This window comes from Akebia trifoliata, chromosome 6, assembly GCF_017979445.1.
Source record: "Akebia trifoliata isolate Shusen 1 chromosome 6, ASM1797944v1, whole genome shotgun sequence".
Taxonomy (NCBI): domain Eukaryota; kingdom Viridiplantae; phylum Streptophyta; class Magnoliopsida; order Ranunculales; family Lardizabalaceae; genus Akebia; species Akebia trifoliata.
Genome location: NC_141380.1, coordinates 18992737 through 19016360, shown reverse-complemented (window position 1 = coordinate 19016360; position 23624 = coordinate 18992737). Strand labels below are relative to the sequence as shown.

The window sequence follows — 23624 nt, the reverse complement described above, 5'->3', positions numbered from 1 at the left end:
TCACCACCCAAGATAGAAAAATAGATTCGAGGATGCTTAGGTAAGATTCAGTGTCTCAAAAGATTTATCACTTAGCTCACCAACATCTACGAGCCTATCTACAAGCTTCTCAAGAAGACTGAATCGACGGTATGGAATGAAAAATGTTAGAAAGTTTTTGATCAAGTTAAAGAGTATCTCGCAAGTCTGCTTGTCTTGGTTCCACCTACTCCAGGTTAACCACTTCTTCTCTATCTATCAGTCTCAAAAGTAGCTATGGGATATATGCTGGCAAAATATGACTAAGACAATCGTAATGAAAGAGCCATTTATTACACCAGCAAGAAGATGTTAGAGCATGAGCAAAGGTATTCCACACTTGAGAAAACCTGTCCGGCTCACTCTCACTAAAAGCCTAAAGACTCAAGATTGGTTGCTCAAGCGAAAAATAATCTAGACTTCTAGATACGCTGAAAGCATCTGGCACCTCTTTCTTGAGTGTGGGTATGGCAGAAGGGTTTGGTATTCATTAAAAAGCAAATGCAAGCTTAATAGAGGTACCATCACGTGGGACAATGAGATTGCTTGGCTGTCTCGCATCTATCTTCAAAGGCAAAAGCATGGTGATTGATCTAAGGTGCGTCTTCCAAGCGTTTATTTACAATTTGTGTAGAGAAAGGTGCAAAAGAACTTTCAAGTCGACCTCAAAGACTGAAGATCTTATTACCATTATCTCTCAATAAGTTAAACTGAAGTTCAGTGGGCTGACCTCTCATGTCCTTGACACCCAATGCCATAGAGACCTCTCTAACTAGTCGATTTCTGCCCCCTTTTGTTATTAAAAAGGAGCTGAAATGTAAATGGGATCATCCTCCTCCAAACTTTGTCAAGCTCAACACGGATGGCTTTCTACGAGGTCCTTTGGGAGGTATGGGACCTGTGCTTAGAAATTCTGATGGTAGGGTCCTTAAAATGTTTGCTGAAGGTTGTAATGCTTCTTTTATTCTCTTCCTCGAGCTTCAAGCAATCTTCAAGGATCTTGAATTGGCTGCTGTTTCTTTCAACTCATCCACTGCAATTGATTGTATTCTTACGAGATGTAGCATTCCTTGAAAGGTTAGAAGATTTGTGGAAGACATAAATCCTTAGTTCCTCTTTCGGATCTTGTTCTCTCTTTATTAGAGAGACACTAATAGCTCTTTTTGTCATGGAGGAACTAATAGGGTAGCTGATTGCTTAGCTTCTTTCGGTCATTCAAGCTATTATTGTCCCCAACGCTAAAGAGCTAGATATCCTTGTGGGTGAGGACGCTAGGGGATGCTTGTAATAAAGACTAGCTGATTTCTTTTTCTTTAATATATATGGCCTGGAGGTCTGCCCAACTCCCTGATTACCTTACAAAAAATAAAAAAACAAAAAAAATTCGAAGCCTCCCTTGCAGTTAAAAGTAATTAATTCAAATCAACCTTTCAGGTAATTTTCAAAAATGATTTGGGGAGTAGGTACCTTTAATAAAGAAGGTAAAAAGATGTAAAACCCAGGACCCATGGCTTGTTAACACTCCTCATGACCATCGATTTAGATGAACAGGAATATGATGACTTAGAGATGATGGAATTGTCCCTACACATTCCATCACCCCCCACCCAACATTATGAAAATAGGAAGAAAAAAAAAAGGGTAACAGATCATTGTAAACCTAATCTGTTAGTTGTATCACCAAAAAAAATGAAAAAACTCAGACATTACTACACCTTTCCCTAACCTTTTATTGGGTGGTGATGATATAATTTAAATATTAAAAAAAAATACATCCAGCAGCAATAGTTGAACCATGAGGAGACTAAAACTTCCATATAAAAGACAGAATGAATCACCATTCACCCATGAAAAATTGTGCAACCTTATCTCAAAATTATAATTTAGATTAAAACAAGTAGCGAAAATTGTGTGATGCTTTGCTAATCCCAAGCACTGGTCACACCTGGGCCATACCCACCACCGGTGGAACCTCCATATCCACCACCTCCACTACTGTTGCCTCCACCATAGTAGTCTCCACCACCCCTATTCATAGGAGTGTCCCTCCGGAAATCACGGCCCCCAAAGCGACCTCCACCAGAACGTCTATTCCTCCCTCCTCCATAAGATGATCGAGCCGCGTAACGGGAAAGCCAAGCAGGTACTTCTTGATTAGATTCATGCATCAGATCTGCCAGTGCCCTTGCCAACGAAGTATTGTTCTCATTGAAAAACGCAGTCGCTAAACCAGACTTACCTGCTCGCCCCGTCCGTCCTATCCGATGGACGTAGTCATCTATATCGTTCGGGAGATCAAAGTTGACTACATGTGCTACATGTGGGATATCGAGACCACGTGCTGCCACATCTGTTGCCACCAATATTGGGGTTGTTCCACTTTTGAATGATCTCAATGCTTGCTCTCTTTCCTGCAAACACAATAATATTCACTCATGTTAGATGTGCAAGTCACCGTATACACAAAGAATTGAGTACTAAAAGAGGTGTAAAGGGCAGTAGAAGACAAACAAGAAGACATATCACTGGAAAAAAAAAACACAGAAACAATAATCTGTATCATATTTCAGAGATTCATACATCCAGACAAGTCCAAACATTTCACTTACAGAAAAATATGAAGTGTGGTCAACATTTTCATTTAAGGATTTAGAATTTTTTTTTGATATGCACAAATTTATTAGAAGAGGACAAGATGTCCGCAAAGAGAACAAAGCAGCTTAACAAAAAGTATAACAAAGGCAAGAGTCAAAAAACAAAACAAAACTGTTAGTCGTGTGAGCCCAATACTTAAGCCCACACGATCCATGCCTTATTTCTAATTAATGTATGGTCATGTGAGACCAATACTTAAGCCCACATGACCAACCACATGTTTTTAATATAAAAGAGAGACTGAACCCTATCAGGAGTGACCTACTCATTTCTCTTCTCTACTTTCCTCCTCTCCTTAACCCTAATCTTTTAACATGGTATCAGAGCACTTCTAACATTAGATCTGTTTGATTTCTCTTCTCTTTTTTCATTTTCTTACTCTCTTTCTCTTCCCCCTTCAATCCGATATTTCCAAACCCTAAGGCCTTAATTCCGAAAAGGATTAGGAATTTGAGGTTTGTGTGTTTGCACCTAGATGTTTATCTAGGATTTGGTTTGTGTTCGTTTAAGGTGTTTTTGAATGTTTGAGGAATTTGTGGACAGTTTATAGAAAAAAATCTGTGAATAGTGTCATGTGAACAATGCCCTGTGAATAGTATTTTCTGCGTGAATAGTGCCGCATGAACAGTATTTTTACAAACAAACAAAAAAAAAACAATTAAGACTTCTTCGGCTTTTCGATCAACAGTATGAAGTTTTCCTAGATCTCAATTTTTTTCTAGATGTTTTTGGGTTTTGCGATTTTATTACAATTTTGTTTCGTTGGCTTCTCAACCCTAACCGCATTTCAAAGAATATCCTTAGGGATATTATATTTTTTTGAGATTTTTTTTTCATCCCCATGCGGATTTTCAATTTACTCCTCCCTAGATGGCAAATTTGGGGATTTTTGATGGTGTTGGTAGAGGATGCCGTGGTAGAGGAGGTTGTGGTGGTCATGGACATGGTCATAGTGGTGATTTGAAGTATACCTATTATGGCAACACTAGCCACACTGAGCAATTTTGTTGGGATAAATGGGGTAAACTTGCTTGGGTTAATTAAGCTCAAGAGGAACCTCCTCAGAGTTCTACTGATTCCACTTCTAAGACTATATCTAGAGCTGCATCTTCTAATCTTACCACACAGTTGAGAGAAAAGTTGACTACCTTGATTGCAAAAATTTCTTCCCTTATTATTGCGTCTTTCAGGATATCATGAACCAATAGGTGTCAAGCCTTAAGAAGTTTTTTGCAAAAGTTAGCTGAGCAAGGGCAGCTCAGGGATTTTGTAGGAAAGGGAAGATTAGATAGAAACCGGCCAAAAAGACAATACAGAGAAGATCAAAGGCACGATCAACCTTTTGCAAAATAGCATAACAAAAGAGCTACAATGATACATGTAATACTGAGGCAGGATGAAAGGAGACTGAGGAAAGGAAGACTGATAAAAGGGTGAAGACGCGACGAGCAAAGCATATGATGCATGTCTATACTACCAGAAGTGGCCCTACTAAGCAAAGTAGATCACATTACGAATACATGGTGGCTTTCTCTAAGGACTTGGAAGGGGTGGTACATCCACACTATGATGCCCTGATCATGACACTCCAAGTCAGAACCTTTACCCTAAAAATTGTCTTGAATGACAATGGCGACGAACATCCTCTATGCTTCGACCTTTGAAAAAATGGGGTTGAGCAGGAACGTACTTACCTTAACTAGAACACCACTAGTGGAGTTTGATGGAGGCTCAAACCAGCCTTGGGGGGAGATCGTTCTTCCAGTACAGGCAGACCCGGTCATTCTGATGACCAACTTTACAATTGTAGAGGCAGCTTTGCCCTACAATGCAATCCTGGGAAGGTGGTGGACACAAGATAAGGGTCGTCCCTTCAATGGACTACCAGGTATTGAGATTCCCAACTCCTCAGGGGATGTGGGATATCAAGGGAGATCAAACAATAGCGCAGATCTATATGTTGGAACAAGAAAAAGAGTAAAATGCTAAGGTGCAGCAATAACAATTACAATAGGGGTGGCCGAACAAAAAAGATAAAGATGGTAGACATTGGGGAAGGAAGGCAAATCAGAATAAGAGCAGAGTTGGATCCAAGAGAGTTAAAAAATCTGACGAATTATCTACAAAAAAACAAGGACATTTTCGCCTGGTCGTTTGAAGACATGCTAGGGATTGTTCAAAGGTGATCTGCCATCACCTCATTGTCGAACCAAGTATGAGGCTGGTGAAGTAGAAGCCAAGAAGACTAGCACCTAATTTAAGATAAGCTATAAATGAAGAAGTCAAAAAACTGATCAGAGCAGGATTTATCAAAGAGGTGCCGTTTCCAAATTGGATAATTAACATTGTGGCAGTACCAAAGAAAATGGGAATGTTAAGGTGTGTATAGGCTTCACAAATTTAAATAAGACATGCCCAAAGGGCAGCTTCCCAATGCCAAGAATCAATCAACTAGTAGATGCGACATCAAGACACGAAAGACCATCCTTCATGGATGGTTACTCAGGTTACAATCAGATCAAGCTCATCACAGAAGATCAAGAGAAAACGGCCTTCATCACCGAACAAGGACTCTACTGCTATAAAGTCATGCCATTTGGATTAAAGAATGTTGGAGCTACGTATCAAAGACGGGTGACAGAGTTATTCAGAGATTTACTTGGGAAAACTGTTGAAGTCTACATTGATGACCTGCTGGTCAAAAGTAAAAAAGGAAGATCACATTGCAGACCTGGAGAATGTGTTCTCCCAAATAAGGCATATCGGGATGAAACTCAACCCAGAAAAATGTACCTTTGTGATGACGTCAAGTAAATTTTTAAGATACCTAGTCACAAAAAGGGGAATTGAAGCCAACCTTGATTAGATCAGGGCATTGCTCGAGATGCCTTCGCCAAAGACTAAGAAGCAAGTGTAGAACTTAACAAGGAGAGTGGCAGCATTGAACAGATTTATCTCCAAATCTGTAGACAAATACAGACCTCTATACCTACTCATACAGAACAATACAAAGTTTGAATGGACAGAAGAGTGTAAATAGGATTTTGGAGAGCTGAAGAAATACTAGGGCGTCCTTCAATTCTTTCAAAACCAAAAGGAGGAGAGGAACTATACCTAGCAACTTCTGAGTGTGCACTCAGCTCAGTTCTAGTCGGAATAGGGGCAGTAAAGGAGCAGCCAATCTAATTCCTCAGCAAGACCTTCATAGATGCGGAGACCAATACACAAAGATTGAGAAATTAGGTCTAACCTTAGTGTACTCTGCTTTTCGGCTAAGACCATACTTCCAGGCTCACAAAGTTCAAGTCATATCAAATTACCCACTGAAATCTGTACTGGGGAAGACAAAATGATCAAGAAGAATGGAAAAATGGGCAATTCAATTAATTGAGTTCGAAATCGAGTACAAACCAAAAGTCTCGTTAAAAGGTCAAACGATAACTGACTTCCCATCTGAAAAGAACGCAGACCTCCAAGTAGAAGAACTGGGTACAAAGGAAAGATTGGAAGAAATGGGTATCCAACCAAGGTAGAAATTCTTTGTAGATGGATCTTCAAACTCGAAAAGATCTGGGATTGGAATGGTGGTGCTCACTCCAGAGAATACAAGAATCAAAAGGACAGTGAGGTTGGGGTTCAGAGCCTCAAACAATGAAGCAGAGTACGAAGCAATGTTGCTCGGATCAAATATGTTAGGTGAGCTCGAGGTCAAAGAGGTTGTAGTCTACAACGACTCCTAGCTAGTAGTTAACTATGTCAACAAAAGTTTGAAGCATGGGACCCTAGGATGCAGCTCTACCTAGAAAAAAGCAGAGCAATTACAAGCCAACTTTGGGAGATGAAGGTGGAGCATATACCAAGATCTGACAACAAACATGCTGACGTTTTAGCCTATGTGGCATCTATGTTAACAGGGGAAGACAGGAGAGAACTCCCACTAGGTTTTCAGGATAGACTAGCTATTGAAAAACCAGAGCAGATTAGCTATGTAGTATCATCAAGGGATCAAAATTGGATCAATCCGATAATTTCCTATTTCCAGTCAAGACAACTTCCACTTGACTCAAAAGAGTTAAGAGAGATTAGAACTAGAACAGAACGTTACATTATACTCGATGATCAGCTTTATAGGAAGTCATTTAGTGGGCCACATCTTCGTTGCCTAACTCTAGAAGAAGCCGAACAAATGTCAAGTGAGATCCATGGGGGAGATTGTGGAAACCATTCGAAAGCCAGATCATTAGCGCACAAAGTACTCACAACGGTATTTTTGGCCTTACTAACAGAAGGATGCTTCCCTATATGTCAGATGCTACGATAAATGCCAAAGACATGTAAGACTTATTCATCAGTCAGTAGTTCAACTCAACTCAGTAATCAACCCCTGGCATTTTGCCCCATGAGGAATGGATTTAGTCGAACCACTACCTAGAGAACTAAGTAATCTAACTTTCCTACTCATACCAACAGACTACTACACCAAATGGGCAATGGCCAAGATTCTCCAGTAAGAAGTACAGAAATTCATTTGGGAGAACATGATCTACCGATTTGGTGTGCCATGCACAATTGTATCAAACACTAGAAAACAGTTCTCAAGGAAGCAGAACAAATCCTTTTGTAGAGAGTGAGGCACAACTCAACTATTTTCTTCCCTCTAGTACCCCCAAGGAAATGGTAGGTAGAAGTTATGAACAAAGTCTTGGTCGACATCTTGAAAAGATTAGGAGAGGCAAAAAGAAAATGGACATCGGTGTTGCATGGAGTACTATGAGCTTACAGGACATCAACTCAATCCTCCCCATTCGTCATGACATACGGAGTAGAGGCAACGATCCCAACAGAAAACAGTTTCCCCACTACACTTTCAAGGATAGTGAAATTCGGGTAAAATGATAGATAGCTAGTGGTCGAGCTAGATTTATTAGAAGAAAAACGTGAGACAACCCGAGTAAGGTTGAAAAGTTATTATCAAAGGTTACAAAGCCACTTCAGTAAAAAGGTTTGTACTAGACAATTTAGGGAAGGGGACTTAGTTCTTCGAAGGGTTTTTCAGAATACATAAGAGCTGATCAACGAAAAATTAGGTCCGAATTGAGAAGGTCCCTACCTAGTGACCCAGGCTGGAACGAAAGGGGCTTACTATCTTGCTACAATGTCAGGTCAGGACTTGCCTAGGCCATGGAACACTTGTAACCTCAAGAAGTATTATCAATAAAAGAATGATTGTCCAATTGTGTAGTTCAGCCCTGTGTGGCTTAGGGTCCTGAGTGACCTTTGTTGTCCTGAGTGGTTGTACAGCCCTTATTGCCATTGTCTAATTCAAGCTTGTGTGGCTCAAGGTCCTGAGTGACCTTTGCTGTCCTGAGTGGCAGTACAACCCTTATGACCATTGTGTAGTTCAACCTTGTGTGGCTCAGGATCCTAAGTGACCTTTGATGTCCTAAGTAACAGTGCAGACCTTAGGATTATTGTGTAATTAATCATGTGTGGCTCGAGGTCCCGAGTGCCCTTTTTTAGCAGTCCTAAAACGTCAATAAAAGACTTGTTGCTACCGAGTAGTGCAAATATAACGCAAACAAATAGAAAAGAAAGGTTCAGATCTCTTTGACCAATGAAAGGTGTCATCCCCAAGAGAAAGCCAGAGATGACATCTGGGGGGAGAAACCTTAAACAAACAAATACATCGAAAATAAATCTAAGATCAAGAGTGGAAAGGAAAAATCTTCTCATTCATACAAAACTTGATTACATTGATTGACCTCTAAAGGGAGACAATAAAAAAAAAGAAAGTAGTACAAAGAAAACAGAAGAAAACAAGACTTGTTGGTCAAAGAAGAGGAAGATTAGCTTGCTCAACCTGAGTCAAAGTTTGTTGCTCGACCAAGATCTACTGCTCTGATAGAGGATTAAGTTGGACAAGAAGATGAGCAGGAGTGGCAACAGACGTTTGGGCAGGAGTGGGCTAATCAATCTCATCCAGAAGAGGAGGAACTCGTCCCCATCGGCCTTGCCAATTTGGACATCTCCCAAGGGCTAAGAGCATAGACCTATCGTTTGATTCTTCTTCTTCTGCCTCCTTGTACGATAGCCAGGCAGCCTCGAAGCCATCATTATAAGCTTTATTAGAAGACTCATCCATAGTCAAAACATATTGAGCCCTCATTCAGCAACTTTTTGGTTGTCACCTTATCTTCCTTGGCCTGTTTTGCCCTGGCCTCTTGTACTACAGGCTCAAGTTGAGCAATAATAGCCAAGTTGGAGGCTACATTTACTTGCTCTTCAAAATTGGTCTTGAAAGAGCCCAACTCCAACTCTTTCTCCCTGAGTTCCTTCCTCAGGTCTTCTAGCTCGGCATCTTTTCTCTACATGCACTCCTTGAAGCTCTCGTGTTCCAACAGAAGGTTATGATGCGCCAGCTCCAATTTCTGATGCTTGGCATCTAGAGCGTCCTTGGCCTTGGATAACTGGATCAAATTTACCTTCAGCTAAAAGATGGTATCTTTAGAAGCAAGTGTAGAGGAAGTGAACTCGGCAGGATGTGTTTTTCTATGGATTGATGGCTACTGGATATAAATAGAAAACGTCAGTCATTTAGTTGTTAAAAAAGATCATGTGTCTTCTACGAGTCTATGATCTTGTGAATCCAGTCGTGTAGTTGAATTACACATAGGATGTTTTAGATCAATGGTAATAAATTAAACTTAATTAATGCGCCCGCATAAGTTATTAATTTATTGATAATTTGTATAGTGACATTGTACTGTCATGCTTTGCATCATTGGTGCAGGTTGAGTAGTTAGTAGCTTTCGAGCTATTGGCTCACCTTTGTTTTCTACATATTTTCAAGTGTAGTACGTGGAGACGACGGGGGTGGTGAAGTAGCTTAGTAGATTTGCTTATTTCAATAGTTTTATCTGCCTATTTTACTTTAGAAATACAGGTAGTGAGGATCTTAGTGAAATTCTCTTTTTAGTACTCTCTAGTTTGTGGTAGATTGATCAAACAAATTCTCTTGATTCACTACAATGTTTGGATTTTGGATTATTTCTTACTATTGGAAAACATTTAGCTAGTTGTTGTTTTATTTCCAATTGCATAAAATTTGCAGTTATCGTGATATTCTATGCCTGAGATATGTTCTCAATCTCATCCCTTGAAATCTGTGTCCAAATCTAAATGATTTTGAGCATTCAACTTTGGGGGCGTGACAAAGATCCCTTTGAATTCCTTAAAAGAGTTTGCTCCAAGAAATCAAGAAGGCCAAAATAGATAAGATCAAATCAAGACTGTTGGACTCCTTTCCCTCAAAAATACAAAGATTACGTTCTTTCCAAATACCCCAATAGATCACAAAGGGGGTCAAGCACCAAAGAATCCTCTTGGATAGGGAGGAGCCTCCCCAAGCCAGCCATATCTCGAACAACAACTTAACCGAAAGTGACAAACAACCCATTAATCCAAAAAGAGACAAGAAATGCGACCAAATCTGATGGGTAACCTAGCAATGAAGGAACAAGTGATTTGATGTTTCTTCACAAGATCTACATAGACAACATTGATTTGGAGAAATGAAACCTCATCTGATTAATTGATCCAAAGTTGGCAACAAAGCTACTAACCAAATAAAAGTCAAAATTTTTTAGAGCACCTTCCCACCCCCAAACAATCACGTGGGGGAAGTCAATAGAACATCTTGGAGAGATAGCAAGATACATTGTTTTCACATAAAAACGAGCATCCCTCGCACCACGCCACATTCTTCGATCCTCCATTCCAACATTTATCTGAATATTTTCCACCAAATGTATCAAACCCCCCAAACTTTCCTACTCCCAATCATTAAACGCCCTCCTAAACCCGAAATCCCAATTAGTTTCCCCATTCCCCATGGTTCCAAATAGAGAAATTACTTGGCCTTTCTTCACAAACAAATTGAAAAGGTCCAAAAATTGCTCCAAAAGCGGTTCATTCTCACACCACCAATCTTGCCAAAATCTCACCCTAGACCCATAACATATTGCACTATGTTATATTACTTTAGTAAGATTTTTAGCAAAAGTGGCAACCCAGGTAGAAAACTCATGCAGCTACAAACTAGAAAAGTTGGTAATAGCATCTGATGAGCTCAATGCACCTTCCCAAGTATTCAAAGCTGACCTCTCCACATAGATCAGAAGATTTTTGACAAGTCCACCGGCTGCCACATATTCCCACTGAAACCAATGTATGTCCTGACTTTTATAATATTAAGTGTATTACTCAGTATTTTCAGATATCAATAAAAATTTTAAACCTCCAAAAAAGTATTAGAGAACAATCAATGAAAAAATAACAAATACTAGATATAAAAGAAATGATAGCTTATAACATCTGGCCTTCCATGCTTGTAGCTTTCAAATACAAGGGAAAAAAATCAAAGAGAGCTTCTATTGGCACCCTAACTTTTTCTTATTACACCCCAATTTCTTAAATTAGTTATCGTACCACAATTATGGATTAAAACACTCTTCAAACAATACAAAGGTTTGGCCCAAATTATAATCACAACATTACAAAACATTATCACACTCGTTCAAACAATTTCAGTAGTTGTTTACAATTATGATTGAGCTCATATAAAAAAAATGATCGGGCATATAAAATTCTAAACCCCAAAAATAGAAACCGTAGCAAAGACAAAAAAACAGAGAGAGAAGTTCTATTGGTTCCCCAACTTTTACTTATTCTCAACCATTCACTTATTTTCTTTATTTTTAGTTGAGGTGTAATAAGTAGAGTTGGGGTGCCAATAGCAGCTCTCAAAAAATATATGCATTAACTAGAACGAAATTAAAACATCCAGACACATTAAAAATGCATACCAGCAGAGAGGGCATTTACTGAAGTAGTAAGCAAATTTAAAAAACAATGCAGCAGAATCCTATCTCCTAAACAACAGATCTAACTTACCTGCTGTGATCTATCACCATGAATCGTAGTTGCAGGAAAACCATTTTGATACAACCAGTGTTCCAATGAATCAGCTCCTTTCTTCGTCTCCACAAAAACTAGAGTCAGCGCTTGCTGCAAACCCAATAACAGGAAAGATCTTTATATGATTAGATATAGATATATACAAAACTAGAGTTATTAGTAGAATCAGGAAGCTTAGGAATTATGAATTTTAAGTGTGAACATTCATAATAGCAACAAAGAAACAAAAGCACGAGTAAGGCAATAATGTGGCTAAGATAAGAATAAACTACTGAGAAACCGTATCCCATGAAACAACAAAAGTGTGCATTCTACTTTATTACCTTCCCGTGCACTCCATTTGCCATTTGGGCATGAAGAAGATCCATGAGGTGGCTTCTCTTGTCGGACTCAAGAACATATTCAACTCTTTGGACAATCAAATCAGTACTTGAACCAACCCTCCCAACAGCCAGAAAAATGTAGTTTGAAAGAAAATCAGAAGCCAGTCTCTGAAAAAAGAATCAACCACAATTTATTAAAAAAAATGCTAAGGAATATCAGATGTCAATCATATTCAACAAGACTGCCAATAGCATACAATTCAAACAAAAAAAAAAAAATCTGTGAAATTCTCTTGAGATCGATAATAACTAGAGTTAGCATGAGTATAACCCCACTCCTGTACAGACAAAAAGGGGACAGAATTATAAATAAATCTGGATAGAACAATTAAACATTTTGGAACTTCCCATAAACTTGAATATGTTGCTAAAGAAGGTGACTATGTCCTATATTTATGCTTAACTACGAATAGAATGAATCAAATTGAAAAAACAAATAATCAATATTTGATAAGAGAAAATTCTAGCAGAAAAGATCAAGACATTTATAACATGTAAAGCCAATAGGATATGAAAGAACGAAAGAAGGAACCAAGAAATAACTATGGAAAAAAATGATGGAAAAAGCATAAGAGAAGGAACTATCAACTTCCCAAATGCAAGGCACCCTCACCCAAACCACATGCCACAACAAACTAGAAACTAACTACAAAATAAAGAAACCACGGTATTTATCAAAAAAATAACAAAAAAATAACAAAAAAATATTTTAAAAAAGAAGAAGAAGAAATTACAGTCTAGCGGTCAAAAACACAGTTACCGAAAAAACTACCCAAATTGAAGTTGAAATGTGCAAACTATGCCTAACGTTCAAATGTGAATTCAACTTAAATAAGAAGCCTTCCCATAGCCATATTCTGTAACTCAAACACACCATATCAAAGTTTATATTGTGAATTATGTCGAAAGAACAAATGCTACTTCCATTTAAATAATAAGTCTTCCCAATATCCATCAGATAAATGCTCCAAAATGGTTAACCAAAAGGCACACGCGCGCACATACACACAAACACAATCTTTTTAAACAGTTTAACTAACTTGGAATGTTATTAAAATCCTACAATTTTTTAACCAAACCGTGAGACCCAATCAAAACTTGAACCGAAAGACTTTGTATCTTATGCCTGAATCCCTTTTCATAGAAATACTATAATAGTGAGAGAATTCTATAATTCAAGAACGATTCACAAATCGAATCGTACGATTTTAACAAAACATGGGGCACATTTTGGGGTGAAAACAACACTTGTATTAAGCTTAAACACTACCAAAAGGAAAATTGGTATTTTTCTAGTAACCCAGCATAGATGAAAAGAAATGTGTTCAGCACGCAATTTAAAAGATCAAGGACAGAGATTATTGATAAGTTGAAATAAAGTGCCTACCTACATAGCCAAGCAAATTGTTTTGTACATTTGTAGCAAGCAACAGTGAGCTCCTAAACTATTTGATAATTAACATAATTATCCTTTTTCTATTTTTCTTACATGAACTTCAATTTTATTATTATTATTTCCACAGATATATGGGATGGATTTTTTTTTTTTTTTTTTTTTTGCGCTGTAACTAAACAACTTGATATTGTGCTCTGCATTGTATAATCTTTATGATTGCTTATTTGCTGTGTATTTAAGAAATTGTGATTCATATGTTAATCATTTAATAGATTGTTAATTGAGTGTAATTTTTTGGTTTTTATAAAAATTGATACATTGAGTGCTTCAAAATGATAACAGTACATCACAAGTACATTTATTATGATTGGAAAATGTCTACAATGTGTGGCTAGCGGTCTTTGGCAAATTGCTTACTCTTGGTCATCTTATTTGAATCCAATGATCATATCCTTATCCATTCTCCTTTTGTGACGTGATTATGGTCCCATTTTTTGAAGTTATTCCATATAAGCTGGGTCTTTCCAAGAGACTGTTTGTCCGTCTTTAAGAGTTGGTCTTCTAATATGTTCTCTGGCAGGAAAAAGAAGCTTTGGGCTATACTTCCTTTTGCAGTATGATGGGGTTCTTGGTTGGAAACAAACAGGAGAATTTTTTTGGGGATGGAAGGGGAGCATCATGACATGATTTTGTTAATTCTTGGTTCTTATTTGATTGGTATAAGGGGGGTGTAGATTTTAAAGGGGTTATCTTTGAGGAGTTTGTTTTTAGATGGGGAGATCCTTTGAGGACTCTCATTGCTTTGTTTTTTTTCTTTTCTTGTACCCTTGGTTGGTCATCTCGGCCACCTTTTGTTTCTTTATTAATTTATCTTTTGTTTACCTATCCAATTTTTTTTCTTAGATTTTCATATTTTTGTTTTAAGAATTTTGAATTTATTGCACCTTACTTCACTCAGGTGCACACCTTGCCTTGTGCCTCAAATACCAAAAGGTTGTAGCACCTTTAGTATGTGTTGTCATGGTGTGACGGCCATAACTTCTGTCACTTAGAGTTAGGTGTAAGCTCGCCCCAGAGCTACCCGGGAGCACCCATGTAACAGTATGTAAAGCTCAATATGAAGCCATGTCAACCCCGTGCCAGGGCATATCTGTTAGCTTAGAGGCACATGTCAGCAGTCCCGTGCCAGGGCATATCTGTTAGCTTAGAGGCACATGTCAGCAACCCCGTACCAAGGCATATCTGTTAGCTTAGTGGCATTTTTGTAAAGGGAGTATGACCGGCCTCCACTTTTGATGTTTCCTTCTGGAAACCTAGGAAAGGAATATTATACACCTTGTAGAAAGGGTGTCTAATGCTTCCCAATCCCCGACCTACACCCACGTTGACTGAAACCTTCGAACCAAGCCGCGTGGAAGTCCTGCGTGTCATAGAATCATCTATTGCTAGTAACACATATATTTGCTTTTGTAACGTGTTACCCCATGTAATCAATATTATATAAACAATGTTGCCGCCGAGCTTTACCTCGTTTACTTGTTTGCTAGCTACGTTTGTGGTGTACGATCATTTTTACAAGTTTGCAAGTGAATTGAAACCTCTTGCGCCGCACATCCTTGCTTCGAAAGAATACGGTCATGACAGTTGTTATCAGAACTACAGTTGTTTGAGCACAGTTGGTATTTCAACCACGTTGGTTCAGGTTCACGTTGGTTTTATCCCCAAGCTCTTCCCCTAGTTTCCATTAGTTCACGTGAACAATGGCAAGAAGAGCTGTAAGTACCGCAGACTAACCCGCTCCAAACACACCACCACCATGTACAAACAAGGAACACAGTGAGGTATTAGAAGAGAAGATAGCCATGCTATCCGGTCTCGTTGATGGTATTACATAATTAGATGGTCGCCAAAACACGCTGGAAGAAAAATCCGTGACCTTCAAAGCTAAAGTAATTGACCTCGAGGAAGATACCCAAGGAATCCTAGCCACCTTACAGGAACAGATTACGGAGTTCACTACAAAGGTAGGTCTCCTAGTCCGAGCCATCGCTAATGATTGGTCTACCAGTAATGATACTTCTCCCTCACGATTGAGAGTCCCCGAGCCACGCACCTTCGATGGTGTTCGCAATGTGAAAGAGCTCGAAAATTTCTTGTTCGATATGGAGTAGTACTTCCATGCAGCTCGTCCGGATTTAGAAGAGGTAAAAGTAACAACTGCTTCTATGTATCTTGCAGGTGACGCCAAACTATGGTGGTGAACAAAGTACACCGAGATGGAAAGTGGCAAATGTTCCATCGATACATGGAAAGACCTCAAAAAAGAGTTGAAGCACCAGTTTCTCCTAGAGAACGTGGAGTTCATTGCCTGCAGAAAGTTGAGGCAACTCCACCAAAGAGGTACAGTTCACGATTACGTCAAGCAGTTTTCCGCCTTGATGCTTGATATCCGTGACATGTCAGAGAAAAACAAGTTATTCTCATTCCAAGAAGGGCTCAAACCTTGAGTTCAGACAGAGCTCCAACGGCAACGTGTGCAAGATCTCATGTCTGCAATTGCAGCAGCCGAGCGATTGACTGATTATACTCCCACAAGAGGGAGTTAACAGGATGTACACCCTCAGTCGAAGGATTATTCGTAGCAACATGAGCACATAAAGAAATTCTCAAATAGTAAGAATGGAGGGCACAAACATAGTTCTAGTCAAGGATCCTCACGGAATTCCTCCCCTTCACAAAGCAGAAGTACCTTGCCAGTCAAGCGTCGTCACAAGCATGTATGCGTTTTGTGTCGTGGGCCACACAAAACATTTAAGTGCCCACAGCAAACCAAACTAACTGCACTATTAGCCTCTCAGAGTAACCCTAGTCACAAGAGTACGAGTGGGCGAGATGATGAAAATTCTCCTCACATGGGAGCCTTGCATCTATTGAATGCAATGAAGCAAGTATCTGAGACTCAAAAATAACCGTCAACAAAAGAGTCTTATGTATGTTGATATTGAAGTTGGTGGCAAGACCACCCAAGCAATGGTTGATACAGGAACTACACACAGCTTCATTACCCCTGCATAAGCGAAGCGTCTCAATATCCAACTAGATAAAGGTTCAAACCGCATGAAAGTTGTAAACTCCTAAGCCACTCCTATCCAAGGTTCGACCAAGTCAATGTCCGTCAAGATAGGTACATGGAAGGGTAAGCTTGATTTACTCGCAGTTCCGCTCAATGAGTTCAGAGTTGTCATTGGGATGGATTTCATACGACAGAACAGGGTTGTACCGATGTCATTCGCCAACACATTGGGCATGCTAGGTGAATGTCCAAGTTTCGTTCCCTTCTCCACAGGCAAGGAAGAGGGAAAGTTGATTTCAGCCCTTCAACTAAAGAAAGGGTTGAAGAAAGGTGAGCAACCATACATTGCTACCTTGATAATTGAATCTAAATAACAAGATCATAGTTCAACTCCCACACAAATTACACAAGTTTTAGCAGAAGTTGATGACGTGATAGCGAATGAGCCTCTGAAGACACTACAGTCACGTAGGTCGATAGATCATCACGATGAATTGCTACCTGTTACCACACCTCTTACAGAGAGGCCTTTCAGGATGAATCCTCCAAGACTAGCTGAGTTGAGTAAACAACAGAAAAAGTATGAGTTTTTACGATGTAGTGTCAATTATCGAACATCGAAAAAGATCACCATCAAGAACAGGTATCTCATCCAACCAGTTGCCGACTTGTTTGATAAACTTGAGACAGCCAAGTACTCTTCAAAGTTGGGTTTGAGATCAGGTTACTGTTAGATTCAAGTTGCAGATGAAGCCCCTCAGTTACTTCGTCAGAGTATTAACAAGAATTGGGATGTGCCCAAAAGTATTGTCAGCGACAGAGATTCAAGAGTCACAGGAGAGTAATGGGACGAACCATGTAGATTACTTAGGTTTCAGCTTGACTTTCCAACCAGTAGACATCAATCAAATTGGCCAACGGAGAAATTCAATTCCGTGTTGGAGTATTTTAGGCATCTTGCCAATGTCGACCATGAGAATTGGGTGAATTTGTTCAATTCCAACTTTTAAAAGAACTCTTCCTCCAACAAGAGTGATTTTGAACTTATCACAGGCCAACAGGATTTAACTTCTCACACTATTGTTTCAGACTACAGGAGGCATAATCCAAGGACGTACACGTTTGCTAAACTTTAATTACCGCATAAGTTACGCAGCATTCACTATGTCATCCATGCAAGAAGTCTCAAGTCGTACCATGCAGATCCTGCGCGCAGCATTCCAACACGTACATCTTCTCATTCAGCTATTCAGCCAAAGCGTGTTGTCGACAAAATTTTCAAAGACGTCAATTCAGCAGCAGTTCAATCCAACAACAACAACAGCAGCACGTGGAGTACTTCATCACACAGAAGAACATGCCAGAATGTGAAGCTACACAGGAGAGTGCAGAGAACCTACAACCTTTCAAGCAGAAGATTGAAAAGTATGCCAGGTCAATGCGACAAGGACGTCTGCAGAATAGGTGGAGGAGTCTTTGACAGCCATAACTTCTGTCACCAAGAGTTAGGTGTAAACTCGCCCCGACGCTACCCGGGAGCACCCATATAACAGTATGTAAGGCTCAATATGAAGCCATGTCAGCCCCGTGTCAAGGCATATCTGTTAGCTTAGTGGCATTTTTGTAATAAAGGGAGTATGACCGACCTCCACTTTTGATGTTTCCTTCTGAAAACCTAGGAAAGGAGTATTATACACCTTGTAGGAAGGGTGTCTAGTGCTTCCTAATCCCCAACCTACACCCACGTTGACTAAAGCCTTCGAGTCAAGCTACGTGGAAGTCCCGCGTGTCATGGGATTATCTATTGCTAGTAACACATCTATTTGCTTTTGTAACATGTTACCCCGTGTAATCAATATTATATCAACAAAATTGCCTCCGAGCTTTGCCTTGTTTACTTGTTTGCTAACTACGTTTATGGTGTACCATCATTTTTACATGCTTGCAAGTGGATTGACACCCCTTGCGCCGCACGACCTCGCTTCGAAAGAATAGGGCCGTGACACATGAGCCCTTAAGTCTTAACCACTGTCCAAATCCTAGCCCAATATATCTGAATCTTATGTTTGAATCCATTTAGATATAAGTCCAATAATATTTGTAAGAATCTTACAATTTAAATAAGAATAATGAAGCAACTCTTACAATTCCATCAAGTTTTACTATCACAATAAATACAAAGGGTAGATTTCCAAGTGAAAACAACAGCCCCATGCTTGGATTTTTATTTTGTTTTGTTTCTCCTAAATCACAAACTTTACAAGAAAGAAAAACGGTAAGTATCTTCATTAATTAAATAACATAACCTAGCATAAATGACATAAATATCCATGCATGCATTTGAAACATTGAGAGTGGAAATTGTTTTAAAAATAAGACTTGTCGAATGAAACAATGAATTGATAATACATGACTTGGATTTTTCTTTTAAGAAAATATTACTTGTTCATAATTTTGCATAACTAATGAGTTTAGAACAGTGGTTCTCAAGTACAAAAAGGGATTTCCATGTAAATTATTTGTTATCATTATATTTTACTTTCATAGAAAACCTCGTCAATTTTCACTAGAGTTGGTGCAAATGGAGAGGTGAAGAATGAGTTCCCAATTACAATTTATTTACATTAGGGATCAACTTTGACTTTGCATCTGTTTGTTCTAGGTATACATGAAGTAACTACTCGCATTCAAGAGAATGAACATTTGTGTATATTATTTGCAGATGATGCATTAGTTGATGGGTCTAGGGAGGGAGTCAACACAAAACTAGAATTATGGAGAAACACATTGGAAGTGAAGGAGTCTAGAATAAGTTATACCAAGACCATGCTTAGTACTAACACCCAGCAAAAGGAATGTCCAGTAAAAAATTGACAATCTAGAAATGCCCCAAAGCGTGCACTTCCAGTATCTTGTGTTTATCATACATAAGGATGGTAATATTAAGAAAAATGTCGCCCATAAGATTAGAATTGAATGGTTGAAGTGGAGGTGTGCTTTTTGAGTGTTGTGAAAATTCATATTAATCAACTTAAAAGGAAGATTTTATAAAATGGTAATATGACCACCTATGATTTATGGAGTTGAATGTTGGGTGATCATGTTGATACATTGAGGGCAATTTAAAAGATGAGAATATTGAGATGTACGAGTGGAAAGACTAGGAACGATAAAACTAGAAATGAACGGATTCACAAAAATGTAGGAGTAGCTCCAATAAACTAAGAGAAAGTCAATTGAGATGGTTTCGCATGTTCACAACCAATAACATCCCCAACTAGAAGAAATATTCAAGTTGAAAGTTCTAAAGAGAGAACCAAAAGAACTGTGGATTGAGATAGTGCACTATTTCAATAACAAAAGATGTGGTTGTATACAAAGTGGAGTAGAGGAGCAAGATTCATTTAACTGACCACAAAACCATGGGATGAGACTTTTACGATGATATGACATAGATAGTATCCTATATATTTTTCAGTTATCTGGATAATATTTCATATTACTTAACTCATAAAGAAAAACAATGAATCGTATAATCCAACAATTTGAATCACTCACTCTCACAGCTTTACGATCCAATTCGACAAAGACAACATCACTAACCTGAATCTCTTTTGGAAAGGTGGCACTGAACAGCATTGTTTGCCTTGAACCTCGCAGAGGCATGTCCATTTGCTCGACAATCTTTCTAATTTGTGGCTCAAAACCCATATCCAACATACGATCTGCCTCGTCTAGAGCCAAATACCTGATCATCTGTAATGAAACTCTAGCCCTCTCCAACAAATCCACCAATCTTCCTGGAGTTGCAACAAGAATATCAACACCTCTCTCTAGCTCCCGCAGCTAACAAAAAAGAGCACAAATTTATCAACAAAAAATATCTTAACACTAATTATAAGAAATTTGGTAATTTGGAGGCATACAAGACAACCACTATTCATTTATCAAAAAATTTATAATTCATGTTGGAATTTAGTAGACTAAACAGAGCCAACAAATCCAAAGTAACCACACGGTGATGGAGCAAAAACAGATGGGAAGGAAGTAAAAAAAAAAATGAGGAACAAGTCATATTTCATTGGTTCAAGTAAAGTTAGGTATACCATGTAATAATTGAGAGATGCTATTGGTACCCCAATTTTTACTTATTACCATAGTCACCATGTATGGGTTTTGGAATAAGTCAGCAAAGGAAAATTTCAGTTAAATCAGGAAACATCGGAAAAAAGTCGGGAAAAATCAAGTTAGGTTTGAGGCTTAGGGCTATGTAATCGTTCCTACTAGTGGACATTTTCATATTATATAATCAAGTTCCTTATTAAACTAGAATGATAAATCAAGAATTCCCATGTTAATATCATTTATGCATCCACACCAAGTAACCACAGATTGACAACAAATTCAAGGTTTATACTATTTAAAATATAAAAAAGACTACAATCATGAGTCCGAATTAAGATACATGAACATGAACAGATCTAAACATCAAATCAATGTCATTCTCATTTGCATAACTAGTTTTTTGCATTATTCATGATTTAATCGCAAAGTTCATAAAAATCATGTATTTTTATAAATAAAAAAAATCGTGATTAAATCAGTGAAGGAAAAAAAATCACGATATAATCGCGACCTTTTCAATAAGTCAGAGACTTTGGTAACTATGCTTATTACACCCCAATTTCTTAAATTATTAATCACCCCAATCAAAGATTAAAACACACTCTTCAAACATTACAAAGATTTGGCTCAAATTCGAATCTCAACATTACAAAACATTATAACACTCGGTCAAACAATTTCAATAGCTATTCAAAATAATGATTGGGCTCATATCAAATCCTAAACCCCAAAAATATAAATTTAGCCACAAAAAAAAATTTAGAGATCTTCTATTGGCACCCCAACTTTTACTTATTCTCACACTCACTTATTTACTTTATTTCTAATTGGGATGTAATAAGTAAAAGTTGGGGTGCTAATAGCAGCTCTCTAATAATGAGTGCTTGGAAAGTGGGGTATGCCCACAAGAATATTAAGTTGGAACTAGGAAGTTGAGGTATATTATATGATTACCTAGTTAGTAAGCAAGTAACAACAAAGGAAAATTTACGACTCAACAATATTAAAATAACTACAAATAGTCAGTTCCATTAAATAAATAACCAAATAAGAAACAAAATAATGAAACCTGTTGATTAATTGGTGCTCCTCCATAAACAACCACCACCTTGACACCAGTTTGATAGGAAAACTTTCTAGCTTCCTCATGTATCTGTAAAATGAAGCACAAAATATGATATTAAAATTGTCCCAACTCCCAATTAATACCAAAACTAGACTCAATATCATGAAAAAAAAAGGACGATACAAGAAACCCACCTGACATGAGAGCTCTCGCGTAGGGGAGAGAATAAGAGCGAGTGGATACACTGTCCGTGCACCACGCGGTCTCTGTGCAAACTGTCCATTCATAATTCCACTAATAATTGGGAAACAGAAAGCAGCTGTCTTTCCAGATCCAGTTTGAGCACAAGCCATCAAGTCTCGACCTGCAAGAGAAATTGGGATGGTATGACGCTGCACCGGTGTTGGCCTAACATACTTACACCTCCGTATATTCAAATTAAGTGCTTCCCCTAAATCGATTTCTGCAAAAGTATTCACGGGAGGTGGCACATTCTCGCCACTCGTTTCTACAGGAATGTCTTCATATGCATCGAAGTTAATTCCAGAATTCTGCTCAGAAAGATCTTGTTCAGCATTATCCTCATCTTTGAAAGGGTTCACCTCACGTTCTTTTCCACGATCCCATCCCCCACTTCTGCTGTTCCAACCACCGCCACCAACCCGAGAACCACCGACAAATCCCGACCGCCCAAAATCTTCCCGTGTCCCACCACCACCCCATCGGGTCCCACCAATGGGAGCTCCGTAAGCAGATCTATCATTACCAGCTGAAGGGGTTGAAACAGGAGGATCCGCTGAAGGTTGTCGGTTACGGAGATGTGGTGGAATGTAAGATGATCGGGCAGGATGCGAACCACTTCCAATGCCATTGTTGGCAGAAGAACCATCAGCTCTGCTCTCAGCTGCAGAGTTCGCCATAGAATCCGCCCATGAAGTTCGCATAATTGTAAATTTTCCTCCTTTTTCTTCCACCAGCCCTCGTAACCCCCCAAAAGAATTGCTAAACCACAAACAGCCAAAGCGATCCTTCTTCAGGAAAAACAAATCTCTGTTTAAAATCAAAAAATCAAAAACCCAAAAATCTCTCTACCATCACCCCAAATATATACTCTCACAATAACTAAATCAATGGATATCCTCTCCTCTGCCTTTTTCTACAACCACCAAATCGAAGCCCTAACCAACCAAAAAGATCAAATCCACTGAACTCAGAACACAAAACAAAACATAGACGCACATGCACGCAATAAACAATCAAAAAACATGAATCCAACCAAATAACTACAAAATTACGAAAGAAGAAACTGTGATCTATAATAAAGCAAAAGATGGGGGTACTGAAGCAACAGTAGCACAAATTGAAACTCAAAACGGAAGGATTCAAAATCATTTTTTTAAGAAATCAAACAAAGAAACGAATTGTGTGAGAGAGAGAGAGAGAGAGAGAGCAAGACCTGATAGATAGCGACGAGAAAATAAAGAAACCCTAGAATCGTTGCAGGTAGAGCGCAGTTAGAGAAGAATCTCAGAAAACCCTAAAAAAAAGTTTCGCAGACAAAATCTGTCTCGCAGCGTTTGCGTGATCGGGGACACAACACAAAAAAATATCTCCTTTTTCAACTCGAATCAAAATTCTTCCTCTTTTTTTTTTTTTTTTTCTTTTTCTCTCTTTTCTTTTTCTTTTTCTTTTCTTTTCTTTTCTTTTCTTCGCCGCTCACCAATCCCAAAATAAAAATAAAACTATAAACATTATAAACGCCTCTGTCCGTACAAGAAAATGCTGACGTCATAAAAAGCAATTAGCGGTTTAAAACGCTAAACAATCGCTTTTAGACGGTGAAACGTGAAATACTTGGACTCATATAATTAAAAATTAAAATTATCACAAAATAAAAAAAATTCCACCCTCACAATTCGATGATTACGAGGT

The 23624-nt window shown here is 38.5% G+C and overlaps 1 protein-coding gene across 1 annotated transcript; it reads right to left on the bottom strand.

Moving 5' to 3' along the window:
- Positions 1 to 1820: 1820 nt before the first annotated feature.
- Positions 1821 to 23413, bottom strand: LOC147400362 (DEAD-box ATP-dependent RNA helicase 37-like). Its single transcript, XM_086446026.1, has 7 exons — positions 23149 to 23413; positions 21887 to 22870; positions 21696 to 21779; positions 20105 to 20347; positions 11973 to 12140; positions 11626 to 11739; positions 1821 to 2429 (listed from the first exon to the last, which is right to left on the bottom strand). Exons 2-7 carry the CDS (start codon positions 22634 to 22636, stop codon positions 1941 to 1943), a joined length of 1848 nt encoding a protein of 615 aa, XP_086302152.1. The 5' UTR covers positions 22637 to 22870; positions 23149 to 23413; the 3' UTR covers positions 1821 to 1940.
- Between the last annotated feature and the right edge of the window lie 211 nt (positions 23414 to 23624).

Coding starts and splice junctions, on each gene's coding strand:
- LOC147400362 (XM_086446026.1), bottom strand. CDS start 22,636: ATGCGAACTTCATGGGCGGATTCTATGGCGAACTCTGCAGCTGAGAGC. Junction 21,780..21,886: donor CGCGAGAGCTCTCATGTCAG/GTGGGTTTCTTG, acceptor TTCATTTTACAG/ATACATGAGGAAGCTAGAAA. Junction 12,141..20,104: donor CCTTTCCAAAAGAGATTCAG/GTTAGTGATGTT, acceptor TTCTTTTTTCAG/AGACTGGCTTCTGATTTTCT.